The 18,931-nt window shown below is 45.5% G+C and overlaps 1 protein-coding gene across 4 annotated transcripts in view; it reads right to left on the bottom strand.

The window, feature by feature from the left end:
* The window catches only part of LOC126106820 (retinol-binding protein pinta-like), a 250,567-nt gene that overhangs the window by 11,533 nt on the left and 220,103 nt on the right, over positions 1-18,931 (bottom strand). For all 4 annotated transcript variants that reach the window (XM_049913212.1, XM_049913213.1, XM_049913214.1 and 1 more), the window contains one exon: positions 9,911-10,016. In XM_049913212.1, the coding sequence (XP_049769169.1) occupies positions 9,911-10,016 (106 nt within the window). The remainder of the gene's footprint in view (positions 1-9,910; positions 10,017-18,931) is intronic.

Below are 18,931 nucleotides of genomic sequence, written 5' to 3'. Positions count from 1 at the left end.
TCAGTGATTGCAGACCGAGCGCCGCCACACGGCAGGTCTAGAGAGACATACTAGCACTCGCCCCAGTTGTACAGTCGACGTTGCTAGCGATGGTTCACTGACAAATTACGCTCTCATTTGCCGAGACGATAGTTAGCATAGCCTTCAGCTACGTCATTTGCTACGACCTAGCAAGGCGCATTTATCCTTTGCTATGTATCTTGTGAAGCATGTACCGTCAGACCGATGTTCGCCAATTGTGGATTAAAGTTAAGTATTCTACCAGTTACCTCCTGTTTTGCTAGTCTTATTTCTCTGACCTGTTCCAGACCTCACGCCAGCCTGCGTGAGCTTAAACGCGTGCCTTTCGGCTACCGGTCATAGTGGATTGGCTGTCTGGCCAGTCCACTACATTTAACGTCACTTTTATCTATTCCTTTTTAGTTAGTTTATTGTTACTTGAATCTTGGGCGTCAGGCGTACCGATTTTAAGTGGGACACCCTGTACAGTTGTTATCTCCCCAACTCGCACAAACAAATCCCTACATTACGTAGTTGACTACTCCTTGGTCCTCCAAGACGTGATCTCAGCAGACCCGTTCTTTCAGAAGCATTATACGACAAGTTTCGTTTTCCCGTAATTAGATTTAGTACCTCATCACTAATTACTAGATCCACACAATCTTCTTGTAGCCTGCTGGAAAGTGCCACGTATTAAACAGGCAGAGAATTACACGAGAAAAACAATGGTGCCTCCTCCGTTTGATATCCCCTTTCCATCCGAAAATGACGAGTCTCATCCTGGGATGAAGACGTCTAAAATGGCTGCCGTGTTGGGAAACAACTTCACAGCTTCTCCCTCTTCCCTTCCCACACTATTTGACTTGAAATTTCTGTTTGTCCAACTGTTTTTGCTTTGGACGAATTGTTCCAGATCCATGCAACAACGCTGAACACATATCTGTTAGTGTTACGTTCTTCTGACTTGCCACTCGTGAATAACTGAAAAGTAACGGAAGGTGTCTTTATATTGGAGTTTCAGGAAGACAAAAATTGTTCGCAGCCTGTAGAGTTTCTTCGTCATCGTCTATACACTATTCGATTTTCTGCACACATCAGAAAGTCACCCTCGATAGTCTGAACAGTGTTCTAGCAGGCACACTGTCTTGCGGCAAAGAGTATACTCTGTCAGTCCAAAAAAAAACAGATTTTATTCCTGGCGTATAAGCAACGTCAGCGACTGCGGTGACAGCTTGAAGTAACAACTGTTAACAACAGATGTGCATTCCACCAGTCAGCTATAAGTTAGTCCACGTTAATTAACAGACGTGAAGCAGTAGTGTATGAACATTGTTGTGAAAAATCATCACAGGTGATTAAACTTGGTTTTACCAGTACGAATCTACCACAGAGCAACAAAGTCAGAAATTCGCGTGAAGGGTCAATGTTTCGACGGCATGTCTGACATTCAGGTCAATGAGATGTGCGAGTTGAACAAAATCCTAGAGAAGGACATTTCTTACAGTTTCATATGGTTGTATCAACGTTCTGGGTATCCGCAGTTTTCCGTCATGGAGTCCTTGCACAAAAAGTTCTCAGTTCGCCTGCCGCGTCAAATTTGGATAAAATTCCGAGTTTTCGATGATACTCCTCCATCATCGTCGTCAATGACTAAAACTGACTGTCTTTCTTCTTCTTTGTCGTAATTTCATACCCCTGCCCTATATGGGCTGTATGAAATATCACAGGAGAGTGCTACATACGTAAAACATGGGGTTAAAATATATAGTTTACGCATGAGAAGGGTAAACAAATTGGAGTTAAAATATGCAAAATAGAAGTAGTTTGACGAGACACCATTTACATAAAACCCACATATAACTGAAATGACATTCGACGAAGATCTAGCACATAAACACTGGCTGGACGAAGAGAACAATTAAAAACGGCTTTCACAGTACGGGATGACGACACTGAACACACACTGCATTTATGTTAAATACACAGCGCGGCAAGCACCAAACCAAGACAAAATACCTGGAGTAAAATAGGAAGGACCTGCCAAGGGAGTGGAGGTCAGAGAGGGGGGAGAGAGGAAAGAGAGAAGGAGGTCAGGGGGAAGAGAGGAGGCAGGAAGGGGGGAGCTGGTAGCACACCAAGAGGCAGGAGATTGGGAGGGTGGGGGAGGGGAAAGCGCAGGAAGGAGTACAAGGACTGGGAAGAGGGAAGGGGAGGGAGGTATGAGGGAGGAACCAGCAAGGGAGGAGAGAAAGAAGAGGAAGCCTTAGGGAGAAGGGTCAGAATTGGAAGGAAGGATAAATATCGGGGCGAAGCATATCATCTGGGATGGGGAGATGCTGCAAGTTTCTTTGGGAGGGCAGATAGAAGGTGTGGAGATGGAGAGAGGGTGGGATACATTGGTAGAGGCCCGCAGCAGGCAGGGAGTGGAGAGGAAAGGAGACACTAGAGGTTGATGGGGATCAAGGCGACAGTTGGTGTAGAGAATATGCATGTGTTCAAGGGAAAAGAGGAGATGTGGGAAAAGGATGAGGTCATAGAGGATTCATGGTGGGGGATGGGAGACGGATATGAAAAGCAGGGGGAGTGCATGGAGTTCAAGAATTTGGTGGGCTTTATAGAATTTAGGAGGTGAGGAGATCCAGGCAACAATGGCGTAACAAAGGATGGATGGGTCGACGATTTTTTCGACGATTTTTAGGTATGAAGGATGGTGGAAGGGCGCAATCCCTGTGTCTGGCCTGACAGGAGTTTCAGGAGGTGAAGTCTACTGTGGGCTTTGCATTGGATGTTAAGGGAATGGGAAACCTAGGTGATGTGACAGTCAAGGGTGAGGCCAAGGTATTTCAAGCTGGGGGTAAGTTGGATAGGAGAGTCATAGGTAGTGAGGAACAAATTATGGAGCCGGAAGGAGAGGGTGGTACATCCTATAATGACTGCCTTTGTTTTGGAAGGATTGTGTCAAAGGAGCCACTGATTGCAGCAAGCAATAAACTGGTCTAGGTCAGTTTGGTGGGAGTGCTGGGTCCATTGAAGGTTAGGACAGAAGGCAAGGAAGATAGTGTCATCAGCGTGTTGAAGGAGATGGATGGGTGCAGGTGGTTTGGGCACATCAGCGGTGTCCAGGAGATATAGGAGATGAGAAAGGATGGAGCCCTAGGGCACAGCTGCATTAGGATAGAAGGTAAGGGCATTGGTATTATCAATGGTGATACAGGAAGGACAGAGGGAGAGGAAGGAGGCAATGTGAACTACCTTTTTTTTTATTGTGATTTCATTCCCCTGCCCCAAATGGGAATGGGAGGGCTTGCAGCAGCACAATCCGCCGCTCTTCAGCCGAGTGATACGTTTATTAAAAAGATGAAAACGATACATATAAAAGGCGATAAAATGGGAGTTACGAAAATAGTAAGAGGTGCTAGTGGGGGTTAAAATATACACATACACGGAGATGTACATGTGGGACAGCGAAAGAAAGCCCACATAAAGTTAAAAAAAACACAGTTGGCAATATGTGTAACATGTAAAATATACCGAAGTCACATGCACAAGTTAAAGGTTGGCCGCAGTACTAAAATACTCCAGAACGATGAAACTTGAAAACCAGTGCATGAAACAGAACACCGACCCAAAAGAGTAAAATCTGCCAGGAGGGACCTGCTGAGGGAGGGAAGGCCTGAGAGGAGGGAAAAGAGTGACTGGAGGGGCAGAGGGGGAGGGGGACTGGAGTGGGACAAAAACCAAGGGGGACAGGGGGTACACCAAGGGCAGAAGACGAGTGGGGTGGGAGATGGAGAGGGATGGCAAGGCAGGAGGGAGCACAGAGATACAGAAGGGGTGCACTGGAAAGGAGGGGGCGGAGGAGAGAGGAAAAACTGCTCAGGGGGAGGGAAGAGGAGGGGACAGGGAGCCCTGAGGAGGGGGAGGGGAAAGGTGGCATTAGAGTTGGTAGGAAGCTCATCTACTGGGAGGGGTAGGCGCTGGAAGTTGTGTAGGAAAAGGATAATGAATAGAGGGCGAGACACCACAGTAAAGGTGCAGCAACAGGCTGGGGGGTAGAGATGGCAGAAGACAACAGGGAATTGGGGGGGGAGGGCGAGTCTGAGGATGATGAACAAGGTGTGGATGTCATAACATACCCCAGGTGTGTATAAAATTCCGTGTAGCTGTGGCATGGTTTATATTGGAACAACTAAAAGGAGTGTTAATACCCACCTAACGGAACACACAAGGAACTGTAGATTGGGACAGATTGACAAATCAGCTGTAGCAGAACACGTTTTCAAAGACGGTGATCACGAAATAAAATTTAGTGAGACAAACGTGATAGCTAGGACCTCACACTATTGTACCCGCATGTATAGAGAAGCTATAGAGATCTAAAAGCACGAAATTAATTTTAATAAAAAAAGAAGAAGGATTAAAAGTAGACAAGATATGGCGGTCGACTCTGTACCAACGAAGTGACCTATAATCGAGAGAGACGGCACTAGCCAGAGATAGTTTCAAAGTCGAAAGCACGTGATGAGTGGTGGCGCCATCTAAGCGCTCTGTATAAGTGGGACCTCCAGCGCCTAGCAGCCAGTCGCCGACTCACCTCGGAAGATGTTGCCCGCAGTAGGCAACGAAACGTCAGGAAGGAGAAACAGTTTTATATATGGACCACGGCAATTCAGCCCGGAAGTTTTAATTAATGAAGGTGTGGATGTGTTTGAGGAAAGGGGAAGATCTGGTTCAAATGGTTCAAATGGCTCTGAGCACTATGGGACTTAACATCGTAGGTCATCAGTCCCCTAGAACTTAGAACTACTTAAACCTAACTAACCTAAGGACATCACACACATCCATGCCCGAGGCAGGATTCGAACCTGCGACCGTAGCAGTCGCGCGGTTCCGGACTGAGCGCCTATAACCGCTAGACCACCGCGGCTGGCGGGAAGATCTGGGAAGGGGATGGTGTCAGAGGATACTTGTGGGGGATGGGAGGCAGATACAGAAGGTGTGGCAGAGTCCATGGCGTTCAAGGATTTGGAGGGCTTTATAGAATCTGGGCAGGGCAGAAATCTAAGCTACGCTGGCATAACAAAGGATGAGACGAATCAAGGATTAGTAGGTATACTGGATGATGGAAGGATGCAGTGGCAATGTCTGGCCGGACAGGAGTATTAGGAGTTGGAGTCTAATGTAGGTTTTGTGTTGAATGTTAAGGAGATGGGAAACCCTGGTGAGGTGATGGTGAAGGGTGAGGTCAAGGTATTTCAAGGTGGGGGTAAGTTGGATAGGGCGGTCGTAGATGGTGAGGTAGAAATCATGGAACCGGAAGGAGGGGGTGGTACATCCTACAATGATTGCCTGTGCTTTGGTAGGATTGACTCGAAGGAGCCACTAGTTGTACCGACCAGTGCACTGCTCTAGGTGAGTTTGGAGGGAGCGCTGGGACTGTAGAAGGCTGAGACAGAGGGCAAGGAAGACGGTGTCGTCAGTATAGTGTAGGAGATGGACACGTGGGGTCGTTTGGGCATATCGGCGGTGTACAGGAGATAAAGGAGATGAGAAAGGGGGTCACACCTGCGGTAGGGTAGAAGGTACTGGAATTGGTATTATGGATGGTGACACAGGAAGGACAGTGGGAGGGGAAGGAGGCAGTGCGAACTGATTGTCCATCAGTACATGAAGGGGCACCTTCCACGCAGAAAGCCGCTGAGTACGAGATATCAAGTGCTGTGCTCCTACCAAAACCATTTCAATCTTTTCCCGCATTTGCATAAATACTCCTCAAAGATGTCGCACAACATGGCTACGAAGATACGAGTAGTTGTCGTCACCGGTGCCGACCTTGTGTGAATGCTCTGAAAAGCTAATCATTTTCATATCACAACATCTTCTTCCTGTCGGTTAAATTTAGCGTCTGTAGCACATCATCTTTGTGGTGTAGCAATTTTAATGGTCAGTAGTGTATTTCGGTATCTTTGAATAGTTGTATTAACAATAAGTTCCATTTGGCGTGTCCTAATCCAAATGCGGCCAGCTTAGCAATCAAGGTCGTGAATTTATAAGATGCGGCGTCTCCCCCCTGCAGATCGGGATACATACCGCAATAAAATCCAGTACATATGCGCAATTATTCATTTGGGCTACTTGCCGCGCAAATCAAATAACAGTTTTAAATAGGTGAAAACATTCACGTTTTGTTGGTATTTTCGTTCAAATGACGTAGCATTGTAAGGGATCCGTAGGCCCCTACTATAACTTTGCACTCGGCACAGGTCGATAGGACGAACAATCGATTGTGACGTGTTGCGAGATCGAGTGATGAGTTGCGCCAGAGTGGTGTGTGTGTGAAGGCCATTGTTGAAATACAGGGCTTTAACGGAGAAGGGTGTCGCCATCGCCGTGGTTAGACCCCTGTGTAATGGATTAATACCGGGAAAGTGATGAAGTATCATTACGAAAGTGACCAGTGACGTTACTAGTGCCGATATTTGGTTTCGCGTCTACCGCGCCGGCCTAACCTTGGATTGCAGTGTTGGATGCAGTGATGGATTAGCGTGTGACGATAATGGAAAATGAAGAAAGCCTGTGCTGAGATTAGCCGTAATTAGATACGTATGACGAAGGCAGTGGCTGTCTCATTTTTTGTGTTTTGAGAAGAATATAAGTTCGTAATTAGTAAAACTGTGTTGGTGTTCCTCATTACCAGTGTAGTGTTGGCAGAAGAGCCAACACTGTGTTGCAAGAGGAGGCCGAAATGCACGCGTCAACTCACGCAGGTGGGCGGTAGGTCTGAAACAGGATACGTAATGAATGCTATAAAGAAAAGTACGTAGCTGCTGGAATACTTAACTTTAACCCATCATTTGTATACAGCATTCTTGATGATACAAGTGAGACTCTCTCTAGATATGGTTAATGGCGCCTTGCTAGGTCGTAGCCATGGACTTAGCTGAAGGCTATTCTAACTGTCTCTCGGCAAATGAGAGAAAGGCTTCGTCAGTGTAGTCGCTAGCAAAGTCGTCCGTAAAACTGGGGACGAGTCCTAGTACGTCTCTCTAGACCTGCCGTGTGGTGGCGCTCGGTCTGCAATTACTGACAGTGGCGACACGCGGGTCCGACATGTACTAATGGACCGCGGCCGATTTGAAGCTACCACCTAGCAAGTGTGGTGTCTGGCGGTGACACCACAACCAGACATTCAGAATTATAGTATTGAGCAGAACGAACTGGAAAGTAACAACTTCCGTAGCAGTCAATTCCGATTACCAGCCCCATTAGGTTCGCGGTCATGTTAATAATAAATATTGGACTGCTATTCGATCAGATCAGGTCGGGATGAAAACGGAGGTGTTACAGCATGCACAGCGTTTCACTATCTCAACGACCCGGATGACGACACAAAAGCATCATAAATGTATCGCTAGGTTAGTGTAAGCAGTGCGGAGGATTATACCTGAAAAAAAAGATTCGTTATGATGCGCTACTTGTAAGATTTGGTTACATGAAGACTGCACAATTTTTGATATGGTTTGTATCGATTGTGGCCGAGAAAAAGACAGAAAACCAAATGAACTAAGTTTGTAAATCTTACTTTTGTTTCGGATTTAATATTTCACCAGGATTTAATGAGTGTGTTAAATAAAGTTTTAACGTTTTCAACTATCAATAACTAACTAGTTACCTAAACTAATTGCATATACATCATTTAAAAAGGATTGTTAACACTTGGTAGTTTCTTCTTTATCTATATGTATATACACGGCTATCAGTATGTTGTGGCATGAAGAAAAAACAATCAAGTGTTAACACTATCTTTTTAAATGATATCTTGATGCCCGTAAATTAAGGATAATGCTGTTACATGGTGAAACAACAGTCTGGTGGGCGGTTTGCGGGTTTAAATCACCTCGGGATCTGAGCATGCCGTGCATTTGACCTGTGGTCGTCACACGGTGGCGATGGCAGAAGTCCACATAAGCAGAGGTCTGTTGATGCATGTCAGAGTACGGTGCAGCGAGTAAGTGTCCAGACGTTTTCAGACGTGCTAATGGAGACTGTGTGTTGAAAATGACTCAAAGAACACATATTGATGACGTTATGACGGGTAGAATACTAGGGCGACTGGAGGGTGGTCAAACACAGCAGGTCGTAGCGCGGGCGCTTCGTATGCCACAAAGTGTGATCTCAAGCTTATGGCAATGATTCCAGCTGACAGGAAACGTGTCCAGGCGCTACAGTACGGGACGTCCACAGTGTACGACACCACAACAAGACCGTTATCTCACCGTCAGTGCCCGCAGACGGCCACGGAGTACTGCAGGTAGCCTTGCTCGGGACCTTACCGCAGCCACTGGAACAGTTGTCTCCAGACACACAATCTACAGACGACTGAACAGACGTGGTTTATTCGCCCGGAGAACTGTGAGGTGCATTCCACTGACCCCAGCAGCTGCTCGACCACCTGATCCAGAGTATGCCAACCAGTTGTGCGGCCTGTGTACGTGTGCATGGTGATCATATCCCATATTGATGTCGGGTTACATGCGCAGGAAACAGTGGCGTGCTGTAGCACATGTGTTTCACGACGGTTTTCTCAACTTATCACCAATACTGTGGACTTACAGATCTGTGTCGTGTGTGTTCCCTATGTGCCTATGCTATTAGCGCCAGTTTTGTGTAGTGCCACGTTGTGTGGCACCACATTCTGCAATTATCCTTAATTTATGAAAAAAAATGGCTCTGAGCACTATGGGACTTAACATCTATGGTCATCAGTCCCCTAGAACTTAAAACTACTTAAACCTAACTAACCTAAGGACAGCACACAACACCCAGCCATCACGAGGCAGAGAAAGTCCCTGACCCCGCCGGGAATCGAACCCGGGAACCCGGGCGTGGGAAGCGAGAACGCTACCGCACGACCACGAGATGCGGGCCTTTAATTTATGAGAATGAGTGTGTGTATACAGGTTTTGATTAAAAAAAAAGGGGTAGCGTTGCGGTTTTTAGCTTGTGGCATATCACCCACAGAATGAGTTAGGGGATAGACGCCACAATGTAAAGATGATTTGCTGGTAAAACTGTATGTCATGGACAAGTGGTTTGTTTAGTTGTACAAAAAAAGTTTTACTAAAATTGCATCATTGGACGTTATATAAGGAATTTCGGAAATGCGTGCCATCTCTCCCTGATTTACGTTTACTAGGAATTATTCCAACCCCTGTCCGCCCCAGTAGCTGAGTGGTCAGCGTGACGGATTGCCGTCCTCCGGGCCCGGGTTCGATTCCCGGCTGGGTCGGAGATTTTCTCCGCTCAGGGACTGGGTGTTGTGTTGTGTTCATCATCATTTCATCCCCATCCGGCGTGCAGGTCGGCCAATGTGGCGCCGAATGTAATAAGACCTGCGCCGAGGCGGCCGGACCTGCCCCGCGAGGGGCCTCCCGGCCAATGACGCCAAACGCTCATCATCATCATCATTCCAACCCCTCAGTAATCTAATAAAATCGTGCAGAGCCTTTCCGGCAAACGTTTTGTGATTCATCGTGTCGTATGCGGACGATATGTCTACTAAGCCAGTATGGGTTAATAGTTATTCGAAGAAACTTTAGTCTGTGTGTGCTGCGAGGCTATGAACTTGACCTGTGCATTTAATCATAGTCGCACTAGCAGAAAAAAAAATGGCTCTGAGCACTATGGGACTTAACATCTGAGTCGACTTAGAACTACTTAAACCTAACCTAAGGACGTCACACACATCCATGGCCGAGGCAGGATTCGAACCTGCGACCGTAGCGGTTGCGCGGTTCCAGACTGTAGCGCCTAGAACCGCTCGGCTACTCCGACTAAATAAGTACCGTTTCCTTGTCTAAAAGACTATGGTTGGACTTAGAATGAACTGTGTTGTAGACAGAGGACCCACCTCTGATAGCCTCCAGGGTCTCCCCCTCGCCCCCCACTTCCTTGGGCAGCAGCTTCAGCGGGACGAACGGCTCCAGGGTGTGCAGCCCTTCCGTGTGCAGGTGCAGCTGGAAGCAGACAGGCGAATCACGCAGGCCCAAAAAGCAGCTGCAGACAACTCTCACGACACATTTTACACAGACGAGCACATCAGCAACGACAGCAGATAACACTAAGGTGAAAAAAAAGTCAAGTGAAAACGATGTGCGGTAGTGTCGCCTACACCAGGTATAAAGGGGCAGTGCATTGGTGGAGCAGTCATGTGTGTTCAGGTGATTCATGTGAAAAGGTTTCCGACATTATTATGGCGGCACTGCAGGAATTAACGAATGTCTTCAAATGGCTCTGAGCACTATGCGACTTAACTTCTGAGGTCATCAGTCGCCTAGAACTTAGAACTAATTAAACCTAACTAACCTAAGGACATCACACACATCCATGCCCGAGGCAGGATTCGAGCCTGCGACCCTAGCGGTCGCTCGGCTCCAGACTGCAGCGCCTAGAACCGCACGGCCACTCCGGCCGGTAGGAATTCACAGACTTTGAACGCAGAGTGGTGGCTGGAGCTTCCATTTCGGAAATCGTTAACGGATTCAACATTCCGAGATCCAAAGTGTCGAGAGTGCGCCGAGAATACGAAATCACCACGGACAACACAGCCGCCGACGGCCTTCGCTTAACGATCGAGAGCAGCTGCGTTGGCGTCAGTGCTGGCAGACAAGAAGCACTGCGTGAAATAGCCGCGGAAATCAGTGTGGGACGTATGACGAACTTATCTGTCAGGACAGTGCGGCGAAATATGTCGTTAATGTGTTACGGCCGCAGAGGACAGACGCGAGTGCCTCTGCTAACAGCACAACATCGCCTGCAGCGCCTCTCCTTGGCTCGTGGCCGTATCGGTTGAACTCTAGAAGACTGGAAAATCGTGGCCTATCCTCAGAATTACCCAGAGAGTATTCGAGTAAACATTGTCAAAAGATTTCTATAAGTCTACAAATGCTGTAAATGTAGGTTTGGCCGGCCGGAGTGGCCGAGCGGTTAAAGGCGCTACAGTCTGGAACCGCACGACCGCTACGGTCGCAGGTTCGAATCCTGTCTCGGGCATGGATGTGTGTGATGTCCTTAGGTTAGTTAGGTTTAAGTAGTTCTAAGTTCTAGGGGACTTATGACCACAGCAGTTGAGTCCCATTGTGCTCAGAGCCATTTGAACCATTTTTTTTGTAGGTTTGGCTTTCCTTGACCTATATACTAAGACAAGTCATAGGGTCAGTTTTGCCTCATGTGTTCCTGCATTTCTCCAGAATCCAAACTGATGTTCCCCGTGGTCAGTTATTCCAAGATTTTTCATTCTTCTGCAAATGATTTGTGTCAGTATTTTCCAACCGTAATTAACAAAACTGATTGCTCGGTAGTACACACACGTGTCAGCATCTGACGTCTTTGGAACTGCTATTATTACACTCTTCTTGATGTCAGTCAGCAACATACGCAATTAACAAATGTTTGTTATATCCTAAAAACAACGGTTGGTAGGTTATCGTATACAGGGACAGAATTATACAATCAGACATGTGGCTTCGCAGCCTTCGAGTGCGCCGTTTTCAGATCAGCGATGCTCATCTCGGATTGATTAGTCTTGCCCCGTGAATGGCACTTCTCTTTAAATGATCATAAATGCAAGATTATGGCAGTAGTCAAGAGAAAACGATTCTGATGAAAAGATGAACATCTTGAGCACGTCATATAAGAATGCATAATACCGGGTATTCAGAAATGAATGTCGAGGCTTTAGGACTTTGTAGCGGTCATTATATTCAACTTACAATTATAAAAAACATATCAAATGATAGAGCTCTTCAAACAGTTTTTCTTACAATTGTTAAATGTGAGCACCATTCGTAATACGGCACACACCGAGTCGATAGGCGATTTCTTTCCAAATCTTGATCAGTGTGTCTGGAGTAATGGTCGCAACAACTGCTTCAATCTTGTTTCTTAATTTGGGTAAATGATCAGGTAGGAGAGCCCTGGTAATTAGCCTTGGATTCCTAGACATTTTAGAGGGATCATCAGCTGTTAGAGGCTTATTTCTGAATGTGTACCACCCTCTAATTAAAGGCTCGTCTTAATACGTGAATAATCTGCACAGCCGAAATATCCTTTTGATTTATTATCACAATGGTAAATACAAGGAAGTGCGAGCATTCAGAGGAGGTAATGTATCTTAAGCAACTCTCAATCTTCCTATACAGTTCATTGATATTATAGTTCACTGCCCTGATCCGCAAATGTATTAATTGCTCAGGAGGAAACAGGTATGGATGGGATTAACATTGGATTAAGTGATTTAACAATTACTTTCGTGAACAGCAGGGTTTCTATTTCGGTTACAAACCTCATTTATTTTCTTAAAGTCAAGAATTTGGGGAAAACAAATTGGAACACAATAAATACCGTTACAATGCAACTGTTGTTGTTGTGGTCTTCAGTCCTGAGACTGGTTTGATGCAGCTCTCCATTCTACTCTTCATCTCCCAGTACGTACTGCAGCCTACATCCTTCTGAATCTGCTTAGTGTATTCATCTCTTGGTCTCCCCGTACGATTTTTACCCTCCACGCTGCCCTCCAACACTAAATTGGTGATCCCTTGATGCCTCAGAACATGTCCTACCAACCGATCTCTTCTTCTGGTCAAGTTGTGCCACAAACTTCTCTTCTCCCGATCCTATTCAATACTTTCTCATTAGTTATGTGATCTACCCATCTAATCTTCAGCATTCTTCTGTAGCACCACATTTCGAAAGCTTCTATTCTCTTCTTGTCCAAACTATTTACCGTCCATGTTTCACATCCATACATGGCTACACTCCATACAAATACTTTCAGAAATGACTTCCTGACACTTAAATCTATACTCGATGTTAACAAATTTCTCTTCTTCAGAAATGCTTTCCTTGCCATTGCCAATCTACATTTTATATCCTCTCTACTTCGACCATCATCAGTGATTTTGCTCCCCAAATAGCAGAATTCATTTACTACTTTAAGTGTCTCATTTCCTAATCTAATTCCCTCAGCATCACCTGACTTAATTCGACTAAATTCCGTTACCCTCGTTTTGCTTTTACTGATGTTCATCTTATATCCTCCTTTCACGACACTATCCATTCCATTCAATTGCTCTTCCAGGTCCTTTGCTGTGTCTGACAGAATTACAATGTAATCGGTGAACCTCAAAGTTTTTATTTCTTCTCCATGGATTTTAATACCTACTCCGAATTTTTCTTTCGTTTCCTTTACTGCTTGCTCAATATACAGATTGAATAACATTGGGGAGAGGCTACAACCCTGTCTTACTCCCTTCCCAACCACTGCTTCCCTTTCATGTCCCTCGACTCTTATAACTGCCATCTGGTTTCTGTACAAATTGTAAATAGCCTTTCGCTCCCTGTATTTTACCCCTGCCACCTTTAGAATTTGAAAGAGAGCATTCCAGTCAACATTGTCAAAAGCTTTCTCTAAGTCTACAAATGCTAGAAACGTAGGTTTGCCTTTCCTTAATCTTTCGTCTAAGATAAGTCCTAAGGACAGTATTGCCTCATGTGTTCCAGTATTTCTACGGAATCCAAACTGATCTTCCCCGAGGTCGGCTTCTACTAGTTTTTGTCATGCAACTATGCATCTTAAAAATCATACTAGAATACCGGTCTCGTATTGACTTGGTTAGGGACACAGGATACCATCTGAAAAGGACATTATGACAATGGCTGGTTAGAATATGTAACACTCACTTTCATTAATGCAGGTACGGTCACACCGTGTAATTAAGTATTATGGGCAAGCCGAGCAAGCATCGAGTATGCCAGATAACGGGTGAGGCGCACGTCGAAGGTATTTTTACACTAGCAGGGTTCCAAGAGAAATACGAAAGCGGATGCTAAAAATGCACTGTGAAAGGCACGAGAGCTAACAATTGTACCGGAGGGATAGCGTGGTAGTTGCCTTATAAGCGTGTATGGCACAAATAGTAAAAAATGGCACACAAATAATGAAACAAGAGGAAAATGTCAGTTACTCTCAAAATTTCACCTCTCATCCGGCTCCAGTCGCCAGTCCAATGGTCTGGTACAACGCGGTTTAACCAATCGCGTACTGAATTACGTCAGTGAGGCGTCAAACAATCTCGCTGCAGAATAAAGTTCTGTGGTGCAGCTTCTTACAGATGTGAGAAAGAGCCATAGTTCCGGCGCATTAAGATAAGAAATACCAGTTACAGTTGCTTCACGGAAAAAGAAAGGCCCATAAACTTTCCTCTGGGATATGGCACATAAAACATTGAATTCTTCGGAGTCTCGCAGTAACTCTGCTATTTGTTGTGGATTTCCTGACTGCCAGCTGCACACATTATGTGATTCATCACTGAACACGACACGATACCGAAAATCTCCACTGTCAAGCAGCAGCAGTTCGTTTGCAAAGTTGGATTGTAAACCATAGACGACTAAGATCCCGAACTGATTTTTTTTGGGCTGCATGCGAAAAATTCTGTCACTAATTCAACACATTCTTGAGTCATTCTTCGTCATCCCATACTCTTCTATCTGTCTTCAAACTGATAATACCGTCAATGCATATTATTACCAGTTGGAGGATTAGAAAGGAACTTAACGCGGAATACACTTTGCACTGTAACAACTGACTCAGTCTTTGCAAATTGTAAAACACAATAAGTTTTCTGTTCACTGGTCGCCATATTTGCTACTAGCGCTTTCTAACGGAAGACACTGGAAACATCACATCCGCGCATGTACAGACACACACAACTGTTTGAGTCGCTCTTTCATTTGATGTATTATTTAAAATTGTAAGCTGAGTGTAATAAAAGCTTAAAAGTCTTAAAACCCCGATATTCATTCGAAACGCCCAGCACTAAGAAGCGATACGAAAGGCAACAATTACGTACAATCAGTATTATGGAAGGCATGTGGGCGACTTAAATTTATTAGAAGGTTACTGGAAAAATTGCATCCGAGATGCTAGTGGTACTATTTCTACAGTGTCGTTCCAGTGTTTGGTTATGATCAAGTGGGTACGAGAACAGGGACTAAATATATTGAGTAAAGCGCAGGCAGCATCGTAACAGGGCGGTACAGCCTCCACGAAAATATAAATACTTGGGGAACGTACATGTGAATCCTTCGAAGAAAGATATGTTACTCGGTAAGTTTACAGAACTTGTGTTCGAAGAATATCGTGCATCATCGCAAGTTCGCCAGACAAAAATTAGTCATCCCTAGAGAAATAATTACAAGCATCATTTAATACCGTGTAATTCCACCCCTGAATTTGATAATCTCCTGGATTCGATTACCAAGTGAGTCCTCCAGGGTGTACACGTATGTAGCGTCTACGTTAAGCCACTCGCCGAGGATTTGATCGCTTAGTTCCACCAAATTGCGGGGATGCTGGTATAGGCCTTTCACTCGATGTTGCAACATGTCGCACAGATTTTCTACGGTCTCCCAAGTCAGGCAATTTTGCAGGACAATCGTTATGTAATAGGGTTGGGGAGTGTTCGGAAAACCAGACACATATTCATGCTCCACGACGACTTTGGTTTTTTCGTCTCTAAGTGCCTGTGTGAGCAATAGCCTTATGTGAGGTGACGGACTCCGAATATTCATAGCATACAGTTCTCGTCGTATTCTTCTCTCGCTAACAGCAGTTCTTCCCGGGTTTGGAAGAGGGGTGGGAGAACCGACGTGTTAAAACTGATACCAGTATTTTAGTTCTGAATAATCGGTATTTGTTTGATCTCCGTTATAAAAGGTGCTTTTTATTTCTTAAGTATAAACGGATAAAAAGCCGAAATATCAGTTAGCCATAGCAGCAATGCTAAAGTTTTCTGTTTTGAAAAACACCTTTTTTAAAGAGGAGACATTTTTATTAGGCATTAGTTTGAAATATTGTGTTATTAAAGAAAATGGGAAAAGCGATCGGTGCTGTTTGAGTAACAGTGCCGACGGAAAAGCAGAGTAAGGTACGTGTGTATGTGCAGTGTGCAAAACTTGCCCCCACCTTGTCTAAACGGTTGTTTCACGTTGTCGTCATATACTTGTTGTATTGCGAAATGGCACCAGTCCTAATCTGGAAATATTTTACGAACTGACGCAGCAATGAAATACAACGCTTCATTTACTTTAAAGGAGTGAAAATTGGTTGGTCGGTTGGTTGGTTGATTTGGGGGAGTGGAACAAATAGCGAGGTCATCGGTCCCATCGGATTATGGAAGGATGGGGAGGAACTCGGCCGTGATCTTTCAAAGGAACCATCCCGGCATTTGCCTGAAGCGTTTTAGAGAAATCACTAGAAACGGAAATGAGGATGGCCAGACGCGGGTTCGAAACGTCGTCCTCCCAAATGCGAATCCAGTGCGCTAACCACTGTGTTACCTCGCTCGGTAAAAAGAAATTGGTCTGCCGTTTCTACGAAATAATAAAGGAGGAAGGAAATTATGGTAAAAGTACTAAATTAAAATTAAACAACAGTTCATTCATAGTATACAGTAAACACAGAAAGTCGCTGATTTGCTGCCTGTGTCTGCATAATATGTCTTTATGTACATATAGCCCTCGAATACGAACAAATTGACAACAAAAATAGACTATGAGCACTGATTGTTTGTAATGCTCAAATAATGGTATGACCCCCGATTACAACATTATTTTTGAGCAGAGTTTCGAAAAAATTATAATAAATATAAGGTAGGAAATTTTTTGTAGTATTCAGCTACATAGTGAGAAAACAGCGAACGGTGGACAAGCTAACTTTTTTATTTGACTATTTAATTTAATATTTTGATCCTATGCGTGTTAAAACGCAGGCAGTCAAAATTTTTCAATCTTTGTTTGATTTCCACGTTTATTATAGGAAATAACTGAAATGAAACACGGAAGTTAGTTATTTCAAAAACCTATTATTTTGAGCGGTTTTAACAGCCAGGTTAAACTAACGCGGAATAAAGTCAATGACATAACCAGAAACCGGTTGTTTCAGCGATAACCGCCATCCCTGGTTTGGAAGCGATTTTCATTCACAAGTCGTGAAACATATATGAAGATGGTATCTGTTCTTTCGGATATGTTGTTTCAGTAACATGTTTGAAAGAACAGATACTATTGATGACGATACATCGCTCTACAATGAAATGACAACTAAATCAAGACCCTACGCTGCCGACAGTCGTTGATGTACGTCAACGGGGACGGTTGAAAATGTGTACCCCGACCGGGACTCGAAACTGGGATCTCCTGCTTACATGGCAGACGCTCTGTCCATCTGAGCCACCAAGGGCAAAGAGGATATTGCGACTGCAGGGACGTATCCCTTGCACGCTCCCTGTGAGACGCACATTCCCTACTTAATGCCCACACACTATATTAATGCCCTCGGTGGCTCAGATGGACACCGGCACGGTAGCTCAGCGGGTTTGGTCAGAGGGTTAGCTGCCCTCTGTAATGAAAACACTGAGCTGATCAATCAACGACGAACTTAAACGGGTGTCTTACGACGTTCGCCCCGAGCAGATGCAACGAACGAAAGCGAACAAAATGAGAATAAAAAAAAAGAAGATGAATATAGCGTCTGCCATGTAAGCAAGACGTCCCGGGTTCGAGTCCCGGTCGGGGTACATATTTTCAACTATCCCGGTTGATGTATATCAACGCATTTCGGCAGCGTACGGTCTTGATTTAATTATCATTTCAGTCATGAAACGTCTGTAGCCCCTCTGTGCCCTCGGTGGCTCAGATGGATACAGCGTCTGCCATGTAAGCATGAGGTACTGGGTTCGAGACCCGGTCGGGGCACATATTTTCAACTGTCCCCTTGATATATATCAACGCCTTTCGGCAGCGTAGGGCCTTGACTTAATAATCATTTCAGTCGCGATACACGTCTCCAGTCCCTCGCAGCTAGGATCTTCCTCCGACCACAATTCTGACGTCATGTGTCCGGGCTCACAGCTTGTACACACGCTGAAGAGTCCGCCGCCAAGTACCAACTTTGGACTTGATTCGCTTGCTAGGGACACTACTGCAGCCTCGCCCTAACGCCTCCAGTTTGTCGACCTTCGCACGGAACTTCACGATAGTGCCTCTGTGTACACTGATGGCTGACGGTGGTGTCCGGTGTGCCTTCGTCACTGGCACCATTTCCGGTATCGGCTTCCGGAACGCTGCTCAGTATTTACAGCCGAGTTCTTCGCCCTGTATCAGGCCACGCAGTACTTGTGGCGACACAGGTTTTTCAATTGCGTCCTCTGCTCAGACTCTCTCACTGACCTTCAGAGCCTCTGTGTACTGTACACCGTCCGTCCCTTAGTGCAACGGGTCGAGGAGAGCCGTCACTTGCCCGCTGTTGATGGAGCCACTGTGGGGTGCGGGTCACTTGGGTCTGACGGGAAAAGAGGCTGTTGACGCTGCTACTGAGGCTGCAGTCTTCCTACCTCGGTCTGTTAGTTCTTCTACTCCTTCCAATGATCTCTGTGTTGCCATCTGTCGGCAGGTGGTGTCACTTTGGAATCACCACTCTTCTTCTCTTCGTAGGAACAAGCTCCGGGAAATTAATCCTCTCCCAGCGGCTTGGAAGACCTATTCCCGGCACTCTCGCCGTTAGGAGATCATTTCAGCATTGGGAACTGTCGCTCTGGCCACCGCCATTTGGTAAATGGTGATACCCCACCATTCTGTGCTCATTGCCGCGTGGGGTAGCCGCGCGGTCTGAGGCGACTTGAAAAGTTCGCCCCCCTCCCCCCTCCCCCCTCCTGCCCCGACACCCCCCACCCTCGAAGGATGGTGTCCTCCCTCAGGGATGAGAGTGTGTGTGCTGTCCTTAGCGTAAGTAAGGGAATACCCCCTTTTTAACTACTTACGTTTTAATTTATGTGTACCGTCAGAGTAATCGGTTGTTTCAGCCAATGAC

This window comes from Schistocerca cancellata, chromosome 10 (genome assembly GCF_023864275.1).
Source record: "Schistocerca cancellata isolate TAMUIC-IGC-003103 chromosome 10, iqSchCanc2.1, whole genome shotgun sequence".
Lineage (NCBI taxonomy): Eukaryota > Metazoa > Arthropoda > Insecta > Orthoptera > Acrididae > Schistocerca > Schistocerca cancellata.
The sequence above is the reverse complement of the archived record's forward strand: the minus strand, read 5'-3'. Positions and strand labels throughout refer to the sequence as shown.